Source organism: Chenopodium album, chromosome 25, assembly GCF_948465745.1.
Source record: "Chenopodium album chromosome 25, dcCheAlbu1.1, whole genome shotgun sequence".
NCBI lineage: Eukaryota > Viridiplantae > Streptophyta > Magnoliopsida > Caryophyllales > Amaranthaceae > Chenopodium > Chenopodium album.
Window position 1 is genome coordinate 22,592,568 of NC_137858.1, and position 22,678 is coordinate 22,615,245.

At 36.4% G+C, this 22,678-nt stretch overlaps 1 protein-coding gene across 1 annotated transcript; it reads right to left on the reverse strand.

Annotated features, from left to right (window-relative positions):
- Positions 1 to 896: 896 nt before the first annotated feature.
- Positions 897 to 17,467, reverse strand: LOC145615396 (QWRF motif-containing protein 2-like). Its single transcript, XM_081670470.1, has 6 exons — positions 15,306 to 17,467; positions 12,212 to 12,331; positions 11,348 to 11,464; positions 11,183 to 11,272; positions 3,912 to 4,019; positions 897 to 1,358 (listed from the first exon to the last, which is right to left on the reverse strand). Exons 1-6 carry the CDS (start codon positions 17,160 to 17,162, stop codon positions 1,284 to 1,286), a joined length of 2,367 nt encoding a protein of 788 aa, XP_081526596.1. The 5' UTR covers positions 17,163 to 17,467; the 3' UTR covers positions 897 to 1,283.
- Between the last annotated feature and the right edge of the window lie 5,211 nt (positions 17,468 to 22,678).

The window sequence follows — 22,678 nt, forward strand, 5'->3', positions numbered from 1 at the left end:
GGTTATAAAATACCCAAATCAAAAACCAATTTGCAACGTGCTACGCCGCTGTCACGTCGCACTTTTCACGTCACGTTTTTCTAATTATTTTTTTGCTTTTTTATTTTGTCACTTTAAATCTACAAGCTATGCGACACACGAAAAATTCGTGTATGAATATATCAGACTCGATTCTCTCTTTTTTTTTTTGGTTTAGATGGTATCATGGTAGGTTTTTTTTTTTCTTTTTTTATTAAAAAAAAATTAAAAATAAAAAGATAAAATTAAGAGGGATATTTTGGGAAAGTGAAATTTATCACCAAAAAACCCCCTTTCACTTTATATATAGGATAAATATTGAGCTATTTTATGAGTTTAGGGATAATTTTAGCAACCAATTCAATTTATATTACGAATATAATTCAAGACCTCACCCCTATTCTCCCCCTCTTCAAGTAATCCGATGTTATAAGCCAAGATCCATAAATTCTACCTTTCAGATAAAGCATGAAAGTATGATTATGCTGTATTAATTTTTCTAACTCGGACCTTAATTTGTTTCTTATTAATTTAAATTATATTGAAGTTTACTAACAATTTATTCATGATTTAGCATTCAAAGTTGCGTGTTCATGTGAATAATTATTCACATTCACACATGCTGTAGGTTGACTCATAGGACGCATACACCGGTCATCTAAGATTTACTAAAATCAACAATTAGTAATATGATGGTTTGCTGAAAGAAGACTGGCAATAATTGAGATTATTCCAGTGTTTATCCTAATACAAATTATCAATCAGCCCTGAACTTACTACAGAGAGTATGAGAATTCAAATTAGAAATTCCTACAATGGGTTGGCCTATGGGTTGGCCTTCGTGAAAATTCGGCTTAAATTTTAACTCCAAACCAACATCAAAATAAATTAGACTTGCCAATTTCAGAAGCTTTATATAACAATACCAAACTGCACCAGAACTTTTTTATAACAGGCCAACAGCCACTGTAACTGCACATATAACTATCATTACAATATGTACATTTTGCACATTTTTCTTCTAGTGTAAGACAAAACCTGTATAGAGAAAGACATCCTAAGTTAAATTGCAACAGCACACTGGCATTCAAATTGCACAGCTGATATAGATGTCCTCAATCTGATCAGAACTCTTGACAAACTTCCATCCGATCAAAAACTTGGGCACACCTTTCAGCAGGCGGTTTGACGTAAGAATGAAGTGAATCAGGTAGGTAGTTAAAAGTGTTATGTTAGAATCAATAACTCCAGATGACGTGCAACATTTACACTTCAACAGCCATGATAGATGGCGCACATTTCAGTTGCAACATGTGTGCTCTGAGGCTGCAATCTTTAACCTGTTTTCCATCCAAACCAGCAATTACAATATAATCATTATATGTGGTTTCAAAAATAATATATATATGGAGGGATCCGGTAAGCTAGGTTGCACAGAAACGGATACGGGTACAAAAACGGGTACGGGGACGAAAAACAGCAAAATAAAAATTCCAAAGAACGGGTACGGCAAGGATACGGCAAAAAAAAATCAGAAAAATTAAAATTCAGAAAAATGTTTATAAAAATATATTTAAAAATAAAAAAATAAATAAATAAATAAATAAATAAAACACATACAATTCTTTTTTTTTTTTTTTTTTTTTTGAGGAAATCCATGCAATGTTTATAAAAAGACAAATACTCCTAAATTCTACTGAGTACAAATCAGAGTATTAGAGAAGACTAAAAAAATTAAAAAAAAATAAAGAAATAAATAAAAGGAGAGTGAAAAAAGTTACTCGTACAGAATTACAGCTAATTACCTTTTCTTTTTTTCTTACAATTACAGCTACTTTACCTTTTACCAATTGAAATGTTAGATAATTAAATAATTTAGTTTTTTTTTTTTTAAAAAAAAAAAAAAAATCATCTTCTTTCTCTCCTCTCTCGGAAGGTTCAACCGTTCAAAATTTTAATTAAATGGAGATCGCTAGCCGCTAGTGTCGCATGCAGGTGGTCGCCTCCAAGGAACTGAGGGTTGCAATGTTGTAGGTGACTTATTCAATTTTTAGGGTTTTCGAGAAAGAGTGGGTTGGGCTTCTATTGGGGACGTCGGAAAGAAACGTTTCTGAAGGTGCTCCCTGCCGTCCCCAAATTTTCTTCCCGTACCACTTTTCAAGGGTACGCCTTGGGGACATATCCGGGCCGTACCCATATACCCGTCCCCGATACGTCTTCGGTACGGGAAACGGCAGGAGGTTGGCGTACCCACGCATCATTGCCAGTAAGAACCTCTCCTTATATAAAGACCCTTTTGGCCTTTCATATGTAGGAACACCTTATGTTCAAAACTTTTTCCTATGTTCTAATTTTTTTTTTTCTGCTTATGTTCTAAAGTTTTTCCTATATTTTAAAATTTTTCTACTAATGTTCCTAATTTTTTTCAATGTTCTAAATTGTTTTTTAGATTATGTTCTAAATTTGTTCATATGTTCTAAATAATTTTTTCAGCTTATGTTTTAAATTTTTTCCTATATTCTAAATTATATTTTCAGCTTATATTCTAAAGCTTTTCCTATAATCTAAATTTTTCCTACTTATGTTTCAAATTATTTCCAATGTTCTAAATTGTTTTTTAGATTATGTTCTAAATTATTTTTTCAGCTTATGTTATTAATTTATTATTTTTTCAACGTATATTCTAAATTATTTTTCTTATGCTCTAACTTTTTTGTATGCTTATGCTCTAAATTTTTGCCATCTTCAAAATTATTTTTCTTACATTCTAAAATTTTCTACTTATGTTTTAAATTTTTCTGCTTATGTTCTAAAGTTTTACTTATGTTTTAAATTTTTTTTATGTTCTAAATTTTTTTTCTATGTTCTAAATATGAACTTCTCAAAATTACAGAAATGTCATTACTAAAGCATCATTTAGATGGTTAGATCAAAACTAATAAAGGGCTGAGATTGGTTCTTATATAAGATTGAATTCTTATATAAAGGAGGGTTCTTACATAAGCCTTAACACGATGAACATATATATATATATATAATATATATATATATATATATATATATATATATATATATATATATATATATATATATATATATATATATATATATATATATATAATCATTATATTATTTTAAATATAAATTATCATTCACTGAAGCCCCTCCAACAAGCAAAAAAATGACTGATAAGGAAAATTGAAACGGAAAAAAGCTATCAATGCTACATTGCTACCTGTAGAACCAAAAATACAGAATATTATTATACCAGCATAGTTCATCATGTTAAGTATTCTCGTTAGAACACCAAGTGATATAAGACATAACAATATCTTAAGAGCCAAGTATTCTCAGTAGAGCTCTCAATATATTCTTATGTCTTATATCACTTGGTGTTCTACTGAGAATACTTAACACGATGAACTATGCTGGTATAACCCTGTGTCTAAAATCAGCAGCTAAAGTCCACTTATCACCAAAGTTGCATAGTCCTACCTTTAAGGAGGCCGGCAAGATGAAAAAGGCTGAGTAATCGAAGAATGTAGGTCAATTTCATATGAACTCTTCTTGATTTGGTAGGGCCTCCCTCTAAATTAGCTATTTCACTAAAGGTATCTTATTTTCAAGGTTAGTTACTAGAACAGCTCACCCATTGGCTTGCATCCATTTTATATATTAACTCCGTCTATCATTGACAACCCACGTATTTTGCATTGATAAATAGGGTTCTAGATCAGACATCTCCATGTTAGATGGTAGGGTTGCTTGATTAGAAAGCTTCAAATACTACCACCCAAAAAGAGCAGTGACAAAACTTTGAATAACAGGCAACAATTCACCATTTCTATTACAGCTTCTACAGTAGATAGAAAGCGCTTGAACCATATATTTACCTGCATGGCTGCCAACATTGATAGGATGTCTTTGCACTCATTAAGGAAAGATTGTTCCTTTACAGTAATGCTGGCAACTTCTGCCACCAATGAATTTACATCCTCAACCTGTCAGTCGTAACAATACAAGGTCAAACTGTTTTTTTTTTAGACGGGCAACAGAATTTCTTCAAGCCTTTTTAGAAAACAAAATAATACCTGAACTAAAATATATATTTAGAAAACAAAATAATACCTGAACTAAAATATATATTCATACAAGACACGATTACTAAAGCAATGGCATGAACAAAATAGAAAATTAAGATAGCTCGACACACTAAAGGGTTCTGCAATACTTTAGCAACAACATTTAAAGATACAGTCAGCAACAACGATGTTGAATGACTACTGTGCTTCTATGGTGTACATCATTTCAAATTGATATATCTCTGTGCACTCATATTGATATCCTTGAAATAATCGGTGAAAATGGCAAGTGGTGATCAGCCATATATGTAATATGTTCACTATCTTTATATGAATTTCACAATATTTTATACTACCTCCATTACTTTTTAGTTGGACAGAGGAACTTTTTATATCTCACAAAAAATACCCCTTTGTTGTAACTAAAAAGTAACGGAGGGAATATTATATATCATACAACCACAGTTGCAAATGGTTAAAATTGCACACAAAAAAAAAATTAAACACACCCAAAACCATAAAAGCCACAAACTGGACAATCATGGTAACTCATATGAGAAGCAGACAATTAATAATGGGGCAAGGGGAATTTAATAAAACCTAGACAAAAAATATAGATGCCATGATTCTAAATTAACAACGTATGCCCGAGTCACAAAGAGTAAAAGGTCACAATAAGAACAAAAATGCAAAAATAGAAGTAGGTTTAGTCTATGCCTCTAAGGGGCTACTTTAACAAAATGCCAAACACTTTAGGGGCTGCTGATTTCTGTACAAGCATTTTACTATGTAAATAGAGAGTTCAAGATCAATTTGAACATGGAAGACAAGAATGACGAATGAAGGAGAGAAAGATGATACATGAAGGAGAAGAAGCAGCAATTGAAGCCGTCATAGGGAGAGTCCCAACTTAAGATTCATTGACCAACCGCGACAAGTGATAACTACCAAAAAGCAGGAATTGGGGGGGTGGGGGGTGGGGGGAGATGGAGAAGGGAGAAGGCGAAGTCACCAAGTAACTTTACAACACACTTTTGTACACATATTAAGAAAAGGAGAGAGAAAAGGAAAGGGCAAAAAATAATCAACCTAATTATTTCCTAACCCCTTATCCTTTTACAAAACCATACCACCGCCACCACCACCACTGACATAAGACCTATTGTGAAAAGGCCACATAATATACTCAAAACATCATCGACAAACTAAATCAAAAGGAACTTATTACTTTAATTTTTCATTGTTTTCAGAACTTATTACTTATTTCAAATCACAACAGAAAAAAAAAATAATAAACAAATAAATAAGGGCTTGTTTGGCATCATTTTTCGTTTTCAATTTCCTGTTTTTTTTAAAACTAAAAACCAAAACAAGAAACAAGAAAAAGGTGTTTCCGCTTTTCTGTTGTCAATTTTCAAAATTATCATGATTTTAATAAGTCTAAATAATTTTTGATTTATTATGTGACATATATGATGTACTTTTAAAAAACAAAAAACCAAAAAACAGAAAACCACAGCGATGCCAAATGAACCCTAAAATACTACCTCCGTTTCTTAGTTTGTTCAGCAAAATGCCTTGCACATTTCCCAAGACAAAACTTCTAAAGGATGCTAATTTAAGTACTGTTATGGACTGACTTGGTACTTTCTGATTTAAGGACTAATTAAGATATAAAAGCTTGATAATTTAGATTGATAATGGCAGAATTTGGATACAAAAGGATGGATTAATAGCTTAAGGCTATCACTCTCTTGATAACTTTAGGTTATCACTCTCCTAGTAACTTGAGGTTACTACTCTCACATTTTTCCTCACAATTCACATGATGTCTTAGTGCATATACTAACCCCTATTTATACTAAGGCAAAGGAGTCAAGGACTACTACCCTAAAAGCATTAGACTTCCCAAAATACCCTTCCTAATGTTGGTCTATTACATAAGAAAAATTTCCACTTTGAATTGTGTTGCAACTACTATGACACTTCTTTTTGCGGAAAGTGTTGCACATTAAGGAAAACATAGGAAGTATGAAACAATTCTATTATGTGATATTGTGATCATCATGAATTCCACAACATCCATTAAGACATTAGTTTGGGGCTCACAAGCAAAGAACCATCCAAACTGGAATTTTTAATTTGATTTTCTATAACAGGAAGTATAGTTGGGTATTCCTTATTCAATAGTTCAGATTATTCAGATTTAGTCTAATACTCTTAAATCTATTCTTCGGAGATAACAATGTGAGGGAATTTCCAAGTATTGAATTCAAACATATGTTATTCTAGATAGAACTCCAAATTTTAAATTCAAGTCTAAGGGTAATATACTTCCTATCAGAGTTCAGTAGTTCACACAAAATCAAACGAACATTGGATTCAATACAATCCAAAATTAGATTAACAAATCAAAACTGCAGAACAACCAACATGAGAGGAAAAAATCATATGCTTACTACTAAAATAGAACAAAAAATTAGAGCCGAAGAACCAACCAAAATAAAAAAATTAAAATTGCTCACCAAAAAAACAAGGATGGGTGATGACAATGCGAATACATAATTACTAATGGTGAGAAATGGAACAGTGAAGATAAAAGATCTATATCTATGGGTCTTAGTTTTAAAAAGCATGTCACGTTGGGCTTTAACCAATTCAGGCACAAGCACCTACAGGAAACGCGTGCCTTGGTGTGCCTCAAGACATCTTCCAAGAAACCACCAAGTCCGTATGCTATCAATGCTACTCCACCAATAGGGGTGTTCAAATCCGGGTACCCGGGTTTTCGGGTACCCGAAAATACAGGTACCAGGATCTTCGGGTAGTTTGTAACTCGGCCCATGTCCCGACCCGAGAAGAACGGGTACCCAATTTTCTCGGGTTGGTCATAGGGTACCTGGTTTTTTTTTTGTGTGTGTGATAAACTGGTAATAATAATTTGTTGTCCAAAATATGAAAAGTGATCAAACAATCTGGAATAGTGGAATCTACTCCTTAAATACCATCAGAATAAGTATAGTGCCACCAAGATACAAATAATTAACCAATAACACAAGCTTTTGTTTCAAAAAAAAAAAATAAAAAAAAAAAAAAAAAACACAATTGAAACATACAAAGAATTAGAAGAAATGGAATAATATATAATTACAAATTGCTCTCGGTATCAACTACCAAGGGGCTGGAAGTTTTGAAACTCCTTCAAAGAATAAAATTCTCACAATCCCTCAATTTAATTGAAAAAATATATTATAAAATATATCAATTTACAAAGTAAACTACAACACCTACCATTAATTACCCCTTTGAAGCTTTATGCGTCTTGTGTTCATCTATATCAAACGGTGGTAAATGTTGGAATTGGTGCTAGCGGATGGGGCTGGTAGTTGCTGGGAAGGAGGTGGTGATGCAGTGGTTGGGATTCTCGGATCGGTGGAGTATGTAGACATATGGTGGCCTGTTGGGTGGTGTTAGAGATAGAGTGAAAGAGAAAGGTAGGTGAAAGTGAGAAAGGAGAAAAGAAGGAATGGGGCGGCTGTTTGAGGAAACCAAACCCTAATTTTTTTTTTAAAAAAATTATCATGTCGGGTATTTGGGTACCCGCGAACTAAAATTAACGGCCAATGACCCGACCTGAAGTCCCAGATTTTCATCCGGGTCGGGTAACCGACCAATCAGTTTTTTAAAAAATCAGCAAACTACCCGGAAAATTGAGTCGGGTCATCGGGTCAGGTTTATTTGAACACCCCTATCCACCATTGCCTTAATCTACAATCTAAATTACCTAACTCACTTCATGAAAATAAGCAAACTTCAAGTCAGCCCATAGTTAACCACTGCTACAGACTAACAACTTGCCATAGCCAAAAAGATCTTTTTTTCTTTGAACTTCGTCAAAAAAAAAAAAAAAAAAAAAAAAAAATTCCTTCTTTCCAATGCTTTTGATACTGAGTTATACAGAGTATGATTTGGAGCAGTTTTGGTTGACTAAAGATATGACTAAAGATATGTATATATGTATATATATACATATACATATATATATACATGTACATATATATATATAAATGTATATATATATATATACACATGTATATACATATATATATGTATATATATATATATGTATATATATACACATGTATATACATATATATATATGTATATATATATATACACATGTATATATATATATATATACACATGTATATATATATATATACTACCTCCGGTCCAAATTAGTAGCAACTTTGGGCATATATGTATATATGTGTATATATATATACTACCCGACACACCGACACCGAAACCACCAACTCGACACACCGAATCAACCAACACCGAAACCACCAACCCCCACCCACTGAACCCACCGATTTGAAACCCACGAGGCCACCGATCTTAAACCACGACGCCGCCGATACCCGCCGATCTTAAACCACGAGGAAGGAGATGAGAGAGAAACCGCAGATTCACGCTCAATTCTTCGCCGCTGAAATCTTCGTGGAAATCGCCGTTGAAATAGGTTGTTGGGCGGCCGGAAGGTTGCCACGAGTAAGTTAGTTTGGAGACCGAAGGCAGTTCTCCGTGCACCGGACACGTAGCTTACCGAATCAGTTGCGACACGGATGGGAATGCATGCTACGAAAGATAGGGTCGAGTCTGATACATCAACCGTCTGTAACTAAAAGACTTCGTCTTCAGAAAGAGCTCTTCAACTCCTATTTTTTAGACTAAGAATATGCTGAGGCATAGACCCGAGATGCCTTTTTCCTTTTTTTGTTTTTGGGCCCTTTTCAAGATTTAATTCCATTCCAATAAGTTGAGTCATCAAAGCCTTTCTGACTTGGCCTGGCGACCGGCGCTTCAAAAGGTAGTTTCTACTTGCTCACGAAAACATCCGACCTATACTATAAGTCCAGTCGTCCGCCTATCTTTATGATCTCCTTTCCTTCTATTCATCATTTGGCTTTGACCAAAAAAGGGTTCCAAATTAGGGACAAAGATTTTCTCTAAGTGTTCGAGTGAGGGTTGTTGACTCGGCTCGGAATTTGAAGCTTAAGAAGCATTCCTGTGACCTGACGGGCCATATGAAAGGTTTCTTTATCCTCCTTTACAAAGGCATAACAATTCAAAGCTTGGTTGGTGAAGGGAACAAGTACTTCCCGCTTAAGAAGTCGAGTGAACGGCACTCCGGTCAGGAGGGCGGAGCCCCATAAAGGGTGAAGAGCGAAGCAAAGGTCTATCCTGTAGACTGCTTTCTTAGTTCTCAAAGCTGCTTTCTCTTTCTGGCTATATGTCTAAACAGGATAGGGTTTATGAACGTTACAGAGACACTGCACTAGATGCGCATGAGGGAATGAACGCAGAAAGCCTTCCACTGGCAGGCGATCGTGTTTTTCACAGGATTTCTCGTTAGATCCCATGTCCCCTCTCTTGTCTGTTCGCCGTGTTGAGTACCTGTCTAGGACTTTGAAGTATGTCAGCAAGCAAGAGGGTTTTGGCTTCCACCCTAGATGCCAAGCAGTTGGGCTACCGAGTCGATAACCGGATTCTTCAGTACTGATACAAAAGCTCACTCATTCCGGAATGGTCGAGGAGATTCATGAGAGGCAAGAGCAGGAACCGGCTCTTCGCCACAACGCAAAATGGAGGCGTCGTCTTAGATATCGAAGCGGAAAGAAATGGTGTCCGTCTTAATTGGACTCGATCTAGCAACAAGTTGAAGGAGGAGAGAGAAAAAAATGGGGATGAGGAAGAAGATGTAGAAATTTTATGAATAATGGTGATGAGGAGGAAGATCAAGGTGGCTTGAATTGCTCTAAAGGTGGCCGATTGGATGGAAATGGGTTGATTTTGGTGAAAGTAGTTAGCTTAATTAATGTTAGGGTTTAAGATAGTTAGATAAATCAGTTTTTTAATTAGGGTGTTTTAAAAAAAACGTAAGGGTAAAATGGTAATTCTAGCACTAAAAAGTTACTAAAAAAAGGAAAGAATTGGGAAAGTTGCAAGTAATGTGGACCGGCCCAAAAAGAAAATAGTTGCAAGTAATTTGAACCGGAAGTAGTATATTGTATATACATAATTTTGCCACTCAAACTAATGAAAGTTACTTTATGTTTTACGCAACCAAATACATGAATTAAGACATATATATATATATATATATATATATATATATATATATATATATATATATATATATATATATATATATATATATATATATATATATATATATATATATATATATATATATATATATATATATATAATGAAAGTTACTTTACGTTTTATGCAACCAAACACATGAATTAAGGCATGGGTTTCAAGGTATGACCCAATCCAAACCCATGGGTTTGATACCTAACCCTATACCTAATACCTGCGGATGAACCAAACGCCACATAAAGGGTTTTGGGCTTACCATTACAGATTTTAGGCCGCATTGCCCATGGAAATGAATTTGAACTGTTATCGCAACCACATCCAAATATGGAGATTCCTTTCACTATTTAGTCCATAATTGCCTCTTCCACTCCTTCAATCACCTTTTTGCCCTTTTGGCTTTGGGCTAGTTGGTGTCATATTTGAATTAGATCCTATTTTGTTAGTTTCAATCGATTAGTATTTTAAAATTTAAGGATTAGATCAAATGTGGTCACGTGATTTTAGGTTTGGATCAGGTGATATGTTACATATTGCCTAATCTTTCTGGATATAGATACTTCCTTCACTGCAAACCAAGATTTTTTTACTCCATAAAGTGCTTGTGCTCTTAGTCTGTATTTAACATGGGTAATTTTTCCGATATGTTTGATCCATGAAGTTCTCTTCCACTCTCATTACTTTCCCTTTTTCATCCATGATTGCTTTACAGCTATAAATAATCAAATTGTTTCCAGTTGCAAAAACTATTCCACAAGCTGTTTGCCCGATATCAATTTTTACACCTTGATGGTACTGTATTTAATATGTACGTAGTAGGCCCTATACTGGAGTACTCTACTATGCACTGATGCTACATATACGATAATTTATGTACAGTTGAACATAGCATGGAAAGGTAGCTTTGATGTTACCTTCTCCAACAGTGAACATATTGAAGAAGCCATAGCATGCATCACATCTGCAGCAGAACATATCGCGTCCTTCAAGTCTTGAATATCACCCTGAATAAACAATGCCAAGAGTTACACTAGACTCTAAGGATTTTAATCACCCAATTAAAAAACCAAGTCACTTACCTTAGCTCCACCAACAAGTGGAAGACGAACTGTGCTAGCCTCTAATGACTCGATGGCTCCAGACAATGAACTACAATGATCCTTGACCATAAGAGCCCAATCTTCCAAGTATAACATCTGCACACATTTTAGAGCACATAATAAGGATCTAAACAATCATTAAATGCCACTAAGACAGACAACTGCTTGAATGACCAGTCTAAAACAAAGTGTTAACAATTCTAGCTTTTCGAGATCTAAGGCTTTCCAGATGCACACCAAAAGAAGAGACAATTACATACATTTCCAACTAATACAATAATTTTATTTTTATTTTTTTTAAAAAAAAGGCTAAGTAAGTAGCATTTAGAAACCTTAACATGGAATGTGATAACCTAATGCCCTTCTATCTTATTATTACATTTTTATGATCAGCGATATAGCTAATTAGCTTCAGTCCTCAGAAAATAATACAAATCATAAGCCTTACAAATTTTAAATATTGCAGAACTTAAAAAAAATAAAAATTAAATTAAACCTACAAATAATCAAAACTATGTTTTACTGTATCATTAACAATAACAATAATTAAATAATATGTGAAACCACCTTTTTTTTTTTTTTTAATTGCAACATTGGAAAATTCACGCTTGTCAATGCAGATTTTATATTTACATATCTTAAGTGATATTTTAGTAAAATTATAAAAAATAGATTTTATGAAAGTATATTTCAAAACGAATGTAACAAGATCCCACATGCTATAGTTTTTCCAAAATAGAAATTACAAAAGATAATTGAAGGAGTGTGTGTAAAATTCCAAATGTTGCAATTAAAAAAAATAAATATAAATAAATAAATACATGATGGAGGTGTTAGTCTTACTTGCCCCTTCAAAATAGACACAAGCTTCAAATTCTGCTTCAGCCCTTGTAGCTCTTTCCTTTTACAAGAGACTGCTTCGAGCAATTCAGAGGTTGTTTTCCATGCATTGAAAAGACTCCTCTGGTGCATATGTGAAGAAGTTAGAAAGTACAATCACATAATAACATTTTAATAAATGAGGGCTTCTTATACCCAGATTAAGAAGGGGGTATTCACAGCATAGGTCTCAATTACAATGTGACAGGCCCCAGTTGGTGGGACCAAAAGTCTATAAGTATGAATGAGAAATTGATAGTTGCTGCTGTCTAGGACCCGTACATCTCCTGTCAAAAGCCAATTACATTGACAGGAAGCACAGGAACAAGGTATGTTATAGGACTATAAGAATGGTCACTGGCAGCATGCACCATTTACTAGGGATCATGCTACAGTCTATTCTTATATTGCAGTACTGGAGCATTATTTCCATTATCCCATCTTAGATATTTTATATGCCGCAGCAGGAAAATAATAAAATCCAGATCATGGGCATCACCTAGATCCCAGGAGCAACTCACATATGTGATTACTGGTGATAACAATGTTGATACCTGCACACCTCAGAGTAGCAGGCAAAAATCCCTTTCCTTATGTTACAAATAAGTGCTGCAGCAGTAAATAAATTAAAACAAGGATCTGAGCATAACCCAAAAGCCTAGACGCAGTTCCACGCATATTTGGGGTCCAACTTGTTTGCATCTAAGCAAGATTCCTCACTTGTGTGACTTCGCTGGCTGAATAGCTTAGTAATAAGCCCATGGTTTTGCCATTACCATCTAAGTATGGATTTTACATGGTGCAACTTGCAAATTAAACCTCGTTCTTTCTTTAGCTTAGTCCAATTCCGACACATTAGCTAAATGGGAAAAATTAACTTCCTTAATTCTGGTTCCAGGTTGTGAGATTTCATTCATTAGATTCTTAGTTAATTTTTATGAAGTATTCATTAGCTTTCCATAGTTAAGTAGGAACTCATTTCCTTTTCATTCTGAAAGTTGCATGAGATTTCCTTGGAGATCAAAGAAGCCTGTTTCCTCGATCTTGTATGAGATTATTTCTGGCAGTATGATACTCCCTCCGTCCTTTTATTAAGGACCTATATTCCTTTTTTGACAAATCAAAATTAAAGACCTATTTCTATTTTAAGGTTGTACTATTTGAGAATATTCTCCACATTTTGATGAGTTGTCATCACTTTTTTGTACTAATAATGACTTTTTACATCGATAAGGTAGGCTATCGATTATTCCCAATTACTTTTTGTTTTCTTTCTATCTCTCTCTAACCCCACATGCACTAATGTGCTTCCACCAACTTTCTTAATTTCCATGAAAAAACACAAATAGGTCCATAAAGAGACGGAGGGAGTACTAATCCTACTCTAACCTGGATTAGTTAATAAACCTATAGCCTTATAAATACACCTACCTAGTAAGTGAATTAGCTAGAGTTTCACAGAATTTTGATGCTCATAAGTATCTAACAGCACATTAACTAATTAAATAAGTCATTAAAGTCACAATCACACAAACAGGAAGCTTGGGACTTTGGATTGTCCCATGCATACTAGCAAATATGTAATAAAGGAACAAGAAACTTTGTATGTATATAGCAGCTATGTTCTGTCAGCTAAAAGAGTAAATTAAAAGTATTCAACACGTGCAAGTGTTTACATGTTGCATTCACCCATATCAGTAAAAGTGCAGCACGTTATTGACTTAATATTATAAAATATTTATATGATCAAATTTCATGTATTCAGCGTAAGTAGTAGAGATAAAGAGTCAATGAATGACTTTGTCCCCTTTGTTATAGCAAAGTACCATACACATCATCTAATTGTTTGACAGAAATATTAAGAAGATAGTGCTACCTAAACTTTTTTGGTTTTCAAGTGTAGTATTGGTTATTTAGGTAGTTTTTTTCACTTAAATAATAAAAATTAGGTGCAGTTATTTCCAAAAGTGGTATTTTAATTCCCAAGAAGTTTCTCAGCTTGATAAATCCATTGGGACTTCGCATAATAACCATAATCCAGCCAAAAGAAATCAAACTACTACATTTCACTATCTAAGAGAACAGATGTTTTTCAAGCTTAAAGCATCCTACGGGTGGAAATTTTCTTGTTTGAGTAAGGAATGCCACATTTCCCACTCCATCTTTTACCTTTCTCCTTCTCTCCTCTCCTATATAACATCCCCTCCATCTCCCTACTTTCCCCCTTCCTCTCTCACATTCTCTAACAGGTAACTAAAGACCAAACAATGGAAAGTTAACTTCAAAAGTGGATTTGTATTAAATTTTATAACTATTTTGAAACTATAACCCAATCCAATGCAAGTCCGTCTCTGTCAAACACGAACTTAGTATCTCACCTAGCAAGTCCAACAAAACCATTTGTCTGTCCTAAAATCCCATCACCAACCTACCACTCTTTCCCTTATATAATGAAGACATTCTTGACATTGACTAGATATGACTGGAGTAGTGGACGAGCTAATCAAACCTTAAACATGTCCCAGTCCCTGTATCATACTTCCTCATTTTCCTTAAAATTGTAACCCTTCTATAATTCACAAGTTTTAATAACTAAAATACCAAAAATGCCCTTAGTTTATTCCATTGATAAAGTAGGCTAGGTATGGATCTATACTCTTTCCTTGAAAATAGGACATTGTAAAGTGTTTTAGGAAACAGGGAATTCTAACACAGTTTTTGAACTTAGTTCAGCCAGGTAATATGGGTGCACACTTGATTTTCTACATTACAGCTTCATTGAACTTAGTTCAGCCAGGTAGCATAAATAAATTTTGAAGCACTCCAATGCACCACGACACCATATTTTGCCTTAAACCCATAGGGAGCAAAGAACAAAGATATTGTCTCAAACTATGGCTGGCCCCTTATGAGGATTGCAGATGACATACTAGGTGGATTTACCATAATCAACACTGTTTGCATAAGTATAAAAAACAAGCCACAACAACTACAACTGAAACAGTGAAGGTAAAATCATGTGAGTAAATAACAAACAATTGCAACCTCAATAGCATACCTCTGCGTTGAACTTTTGAAAAGACAAGGAAGCCTCAGTTCTTGCATTGACAAACCGCCACTGCAAGTGCCTATTATGCAAGATACGAAGCAAATGTGCATCACCAAGACGGCTATCACCCACCCTCACCCTCCTAACATCAGCCCCAAAGCAAAGAACTGATGGCATGCTGGTCACATTACTGGCCACAGCATTTCGCACCCTAGATGGACTAGCCATTCGACCCATCCCTACTGAGGGGGAAGCCTTCTCAAATGACAAGGATGTTCCCAGCTTATTTGGTGATGCAGGTCTCAAAGACATTCCTGGTTTACTTGGAGATGGAGGCCTCAACATTGCGCCAGGTTTACTTGGTGACGCAGGCCTCAAAGTTGTCCTTGGCTTACTTGGTGATGCAGGCCTCAAAGCGGTTGCTGGTCTACTTGGTGATGCAGGTCTCAAAGAAGTCCCTGATTTACTTGGTGTTTCAGGTCTCAAAGATGTCCCCGACATACTTGGAGATGCAGGTCTCGAAGATGTTCCAGGTTTACTTGGGGATGCAGATCTCAAAGATGCCCCGGGTTTACTTGGTGATGCAGGCCTCAATGATGCCCCCTGTTTACTCGGAGATGCAGACCTCAAAGATGTCCCCAGCATACTCGGTGATGCAGGCCGCAAGGACGACCCTACGTGATTTGGTGAGGATGGTCTCAGAAACCCACGAATAGGAGATGAAATTCCGTTACTACTGACAGGTCCTCTAGGCAATGCACCTGAACTATCCGACATCAACCTCTTAGGTGGGACGAGTTTAGGCGGAACTGCCCCTTTCAACAAACTACTTCTAGCTACTGGAGAACCCGACTCTGAGACATGTTTGGACCGGAAACCATTAGCCTCTTGCCAAACTTTCGGAGAAACCACGATACTCCGACCACTACCTTTTCCACGACCAACACTGGCATTACTACTATCATGTGATCCTGTAGCTGAATTGCACTCAGATGACACACTCTCCCTATCAGAAACAATCGATTCAGAACCCTCATTAAGGCAACTAGCATTATCATCCCTAGTACCCTTAACAACATCATCTTTACTCATACTTCTATTCAACTTACAATCACCCATCAACGACTCTTGCAGTGCCCTAACAACTTTGGTAGTAGATCCATTGCTTAAATTCTTACCCTCACAGCCCCCAAAATCAACACTCCGACTCAACGAGCTAACCGGCGGACGCGACCTACCTGGCCACGGCTGATTCTGCTCAATTAGTCTAGCATTTTCTCCTCCCGCTCTCGGCGTCATCCTCGCCTTCCTCTCCGGAGTAACCGCTCTCAAACTCGCAACCGGAGAAGACGAATATTTCGTAAATTTTTTACCCGTAGGCGCCGCAAACGACCCCCCTTGAAATGAAGATGAAAGGCCTTTTGAAGAAGACATCAGCAATTTCGCTGTATTAGACATCTCACCAGGAATTCTCTCCCCTCTCAATCTCGGCGTAGTTGGTTGGCGCCGCTCTACTGACTGCGAACGCTTAACTGCCGAATTCGAATTCATCGCCGGTGTCGATGGAACGGACGTCCCCGTCCTGGAGGGAACTGGGGAAGGACATCGGCGGGAAGAGGGGGAAAAGTAGGAAGAATTGGAGATAGTTGAAGAGGAAGAACCAGATGTTGAGGAGGAAGAAGAAGTCGACAAATAACGAGAATTGACCTCCCGAGATTTCGGACGCCGATGATGAGCTGCAATGGAGACATTGTTGTTGCTGTTATCTCTCTCCGACGGCAACAATGGAGGTCTCTTAGGAGTGGACTGCGACCGTAGATTCGGGGTCGTCTTCAGATTCGGCGTTTTCGATGCTGCTACCACCATTATCAACCTCCTCCAATTATAAATCGAAGCATCAAAAAAACCCTAATTTTTGTTTCCCTCTCCCAAATTAATCAATTCACAATTGATGGCGATGATGATGATGATCAAAGATAAATCGGCGCAACAAGAATGCAAAATATAGAAGAAAAAGAGAGAAATTCGATGATTTAGAGTGATAAAATGCAACGATCTTTCGAATTTCCGGCAATTTCAGGAGTATACATTGAAGAACCTGGTGAGATGTCTAATACTGACTACTGAGGAAGCGCTGATAGCCTGATAGTTGGGAATTGGGAGAGAGAAGAGAGAGGTGATATTTTCTTGGTGAAAAGCGGAGGAAGCGTGACAATTACTCCTTTACAGTAATTTTTTGGGTTTTTCTAAGCTATGCCCCTAAACTTCTTCGGTTTCTAAGCTGTACCCACGGTTTTTAAAACGTCTAAGCTATGCCCTCCACCTTACTATTTTTAATTAACAATACCCTATATTATCAACAGTAATTAACGGACGTTAAGCTCTGTTAGTTGTCGTTGCTAGTTAAAATAGAAAATAAAAAGAAAAAAAAAACGATTGAATTCCCTTTAAAAAAAACGATTAAAAAAAAAAAATCCTTCTTGTTCCCTTACACACACTGATCAAACTCCTCTTCTACTCTGTTTCATAAACACTCAAAAGAAAATCAAAACCCTTAAAAAGTAGTGCCTAGAATTTGCGATTGAAATCAAACAAAGAATGCGACGAGCGATCTTCATTTATAAACACAGCTTTCGTTGTTGAATTTCGCGGATCGAAACTCGTCTTTGTGCTTGCGTTTTGGTTGCGAGGTGGAGTCGTGGTGGCTGGGCAATTGAATTATACCTAAGGTCGAAAATTTCGGACTCTAAGACAGGTAATTTCACATAAATTTCTGAAATTTAAAGCTATTCTTTGTTGTTTTACATATATTTGGGCGTAATTGTGATTGTTGATGTAGCAATTGATTCTAGGGTTAAGTTATTGTTGATGTAGCAATTAATTTTACATACAGTTGGTAAGTGTTGATTAAATAAAATAGGGTTTGGGTCAATTGTGTATTTGGATATGTTGGTTAATGATTATACATTGGTTTTGTGCCCCTTTTTTTTATCTACAGAATGGGTGAAAGGGTGTTGAAAATGCATTTTATGGGTAACTCTGTTGATGTTATGGTTGCTGATATAGATGAATGTTTGCTGATAGATGTAGTGAATGATATGGTTGAAAATTTTAATTCTTTTGGGTATGAACTCCCTACTTTTCCTGGGTTAAGTTATTGTTCTAATGGGAAGAGTAATGCACTTACTGATGATAAAACACTAATGACCATGTTTGAGGTAGTTGAGTCCAAAAGCATAGACATATGGGTTGGTTGTTTGAAGCAACCTAATTTTATTTGGACCTTATCTGAAAAGGTTAGGTTGAATGGATCAAATGTAAGTGCTTCAGCAGGACCACCTAAACCACTACTAACTAAACTGCCAGTTAGGAGGGGTAAGCCTGAAGAACAGAATTCTGGTAATCTATCTCCAACCCCTTCATCTCATGGACCATCTAAAATTCAATCTCCTGAACATAGTCAAACCCTTACTTTGTCAAGCCCAAGAAGAAGCCCCAGGCTTATGGCTTCTAACCCCCCAACCACACAACAATCCTTAATCAACCCTCCAACTTCAGGTGTAACCCAAACAGGTCCTAGTGTTAGCCGTACTACCCGTACTAAACCAAACAATATTCTTAAGCCTTCTTCATTCCCTCATGGTAAAAAAATATCAAAATCTACCCTTAAATTCAAGGGTTTATGGAATCCACCTCAACCAAATACTAAAGCCAATGAAGTTCAAGAGGAGCAACCATCAGTTAGGACTAGAAAGAGGTCTAGGGTTAGGCTAGATGATGATGTTGGGGTGTCAAATGTGAGTGGGGCTTTATCTGATTGTAGTGGTACAGATAGTGAAGGTGATTACCAACCTGACCAAGGTTCTGATGTAGAAAGTGAATCTGATGATGATGAAATGGAGTATGAAGAAGGTGATATTAATGAATTGTTGAATCAAAATTATGTAGATGGTGGATGGGAACCATTTAGGACAAATGAATGGGTGGTTGATGATGATTCTTACATGAGTAGGTTGTATAAGAATGGGGAGGTATTTGAGGAGGCAGAGTTTGGTAAAATCAGGTTGAAACAGTGGCAGCTTTTTGTAGACAAAGATCATTTCAAGGATGCTTTAAGAGATTTTTGTATCCAAGAGGGATTTGCTCTGGTTGTGAACAAGGCAGATAACCGAAGATATACTGCAGAGTGTGCAGATCAAAGGTGCAACTGGAGGGTTCATGCAGCTCTGCTACTTGATGGACACACATGGGCCATCAAGAGGTTAAGAAAAGGCCATACTTGTGACCTAAACTTAGTAAATAACCCCATGCGTAATTGTGAATGGGCTGCTAATAAGCTTCTTGAGGACATAAGAGCTAACACAGACATTAAGGGAAAGGCCTTAGATGATCTTCTTTGGGAAAGATATGGTTTGAAAATGTGCAAATCTACCATTTATAGAATGAAAGGAATAGCAATGAAGATCATTCAGGGTGGGCATGATGAATCTTACACTAATTTGCCTCAGTATTGTGAACTATTGAAGGAGAGCAACCCTGGGTCAATGGCTTTTTGTTGTTGGACTAATGTTCCTGGTCCTCAAAGATCTCTACAATTTTCATCGATTTTTATCAGCTTTGCTGCACAGTTCAAGGGGTTGATCAGCGGATGTAGAGGGTTAGTTGGAGTGGACGGATGTCACTTGAAGGGAAACTATGGGGGAATTTTATTGTCTGCCGTTTCCTTGGACGGTAACAATGAAATTTTTCCAGTTGCTGTGGCAGTTGTTGATTCAGAAAATAAGACAAGCTGGAGTTGGTTCTTTCACCATCTAAAGCAAATACTCACTTCTACAGGGAGAGAAGACTGGACTATAATGTCTGATCGACAAAAGGTTACTACTCTAAGCTATATAATTTACTTAGTTTGTTTACTTTTTTTTTTTTTTTGCAATGTTTGTTTTACTTTCTTCGCTTTATTCTTTTTCTTAATTTATGTTATACAGGGTGTAGACCCATCTTTGGACTCAGTTTGGCCAAAGGTGCCTAGAAGGTATTGTGCTAGGCACTTATGTAAAAACTTTAAAAAAGACTACCCCGGATTACTCATGCATAAACTATTTTGGAGTGTTACAAATTCGTACTCAGACTACTCGTTTAGGAAGGCTATGGTTCAGCTTCAAAAACATGGTGGTTTAGGAGCAGTGAAATGGTTTAAAGATGTAGGTCCACTAGAGCGATGGACAAGGTGGAAGTTTGACCCCACTTTGAAAAGTGATGAAAACACAAATAATTTTGTGGAAAGCTTCAATAGTACTATCGGAGTGGACCGAAGTTATCCAATTCTAACTCTATTAGAAGGCAAGTGTGTAGTTATATTTTTGGTTGCTGTACATTAGAAAATGCAAGCTGATAATAATGTTTTATTTTCTATGTAATATGTGCAGGTGTTAGGAGAATAGCAATGGTTAGACATGCTACTAGACAACACGTAGCAGACCAATGGCAAGACGGAATCTGTCCAAACATTAGGAACAGGATCAGGGTACTAACTAAGGATAGTAGAGTTTGTCGAGCATACCCTTCTGGAAGGGGTACATATGAGATTCACGATGGACGAGCAAGGTTACCAGTGTCTTTGACTGGTGGAACATGTGCTTGTGGGAGATGGCAATTGAGCGGAATTCCATGCAAACATGGAATCAAAGCTATCTTACATGAAGGCAAAGATCCAGCAGCTTATGTGAGTGAATGGTTCACTGTAACTAAGTACAAACAAGCCTACGGTGGAAACATATCCCCTGTACCTGATCAAGAGCAATGGCCACACATTGATGGTGTTCCAACCCTCATACCACCAACAATGAAACGAAGTATTGGCAGACCATCAAGAAATAGGAGGAGAGAGGAAGGGGAGCAAAGAAAAGGAAAAAGAAGCGCAACCGTTCAGTGTAGTAACTGCAAGAATTATGGGCATAATATGACAACATGTAAAGGTGGCCCAACTGCCCGAGAAGTAGCCGAGCAACAAGGGAAGACTGTGCCACAAAAGAGTGGCAATAAAGGAAAGAAAGCACAGAGACCACCTGAAAATAATGATGTTGACTTCTCCTTGATTGAATTGATGATCAATGGAAATTACACTAGTGAAGGTGCTGATAGAACAAACAACCGTACTCGTTACAGTGGTACATCAAAAGGGAAAGGAAAGTTACACCAAGATCAATCAAGCAACAGTAATGCATTTGATCATAGCTTCATTGATACCATGATTGCATCTTCACAGCCCCTAGTTCAAACATCAAACCAAAGTGCAGAGTGGCAGCAATCGATGAGTCAGCCTTAAGTCAAATTCCTTAAGCAAGCCAAGATAAACTCTAGATCGTTATGCTATTAGTGTTATGTCAGGCATGCAAGTGGCCTAGTTTTGTGGCAAACTAATACTTTTTAAGCCAACTTTTGTGTTATTTCTACTAAGTGATGATGTAATTTTTTGGCAGACTGTGATTATGTACTTTTGGTTGACATTATGGAATATAAATTGCAAATTGTCACTAATTTTAATTTGAAATGTTATATTATCAAATTCAATACAAAACTCAATATAAACAATAATATGATAAACTATTATTAATTAAAAAAAAGGACAGTACATCACCTCATTAGATCATACACAAACCAAGCTTATTATGATTCTCAAACCAGACACTACTTAAACACCACTTACAGTTTCAATATGATAATTAACAACAAAAACATAACTACCCCAATTTTAAACATGTCCTTAAAAGAAGCAGTAACATTATCAACTTTCTGCCTTAAATTCCCCAATTCACGCTTCACCTCCATCAGCGCACCATTGTCAACGCTTTCACCACCATCAAAACCATCGTAATACGCTTGTTGGTACTCTCCTCTCCACAACATGTTATGAGGGCCTACCCATTCGAAAAATCTGCAAAAATCACACCTCCAATATGCCTTTCTAGGGTTCCTTGTTGAAGTGGAAACATGTAACTTGCAATCTAAAGGAGGCTTGCAATTGCACTTGGGACTAACAAAATCCCATTGACAACTAGAAATTGCTGGAGAAGAACGGGAGCTTGTCATCGTAATGGCTAAATTTTTTGGGCTAAATTTTTTGTAGACAAGAAGAAACAGGGGAATTGTGTTATACAAGCCCCCTTTTATAATACAAGTAAAACCCTAACAATTATGGCGGCAAATATTCCCTCCAAACAGAGGTACTTAACAGTTCCACAACTACTAACGGAGTTTAAACGTAATTGGTTATTGTTAATTAAAAATAGTAAGGTGGAGGGCATAGCTTAGACATTTTAAAAACCGTGGGCACAGCTTAGAAACCGAAGAAGTTTAGGGGCATAGCTTAGAAAAACCCTAAT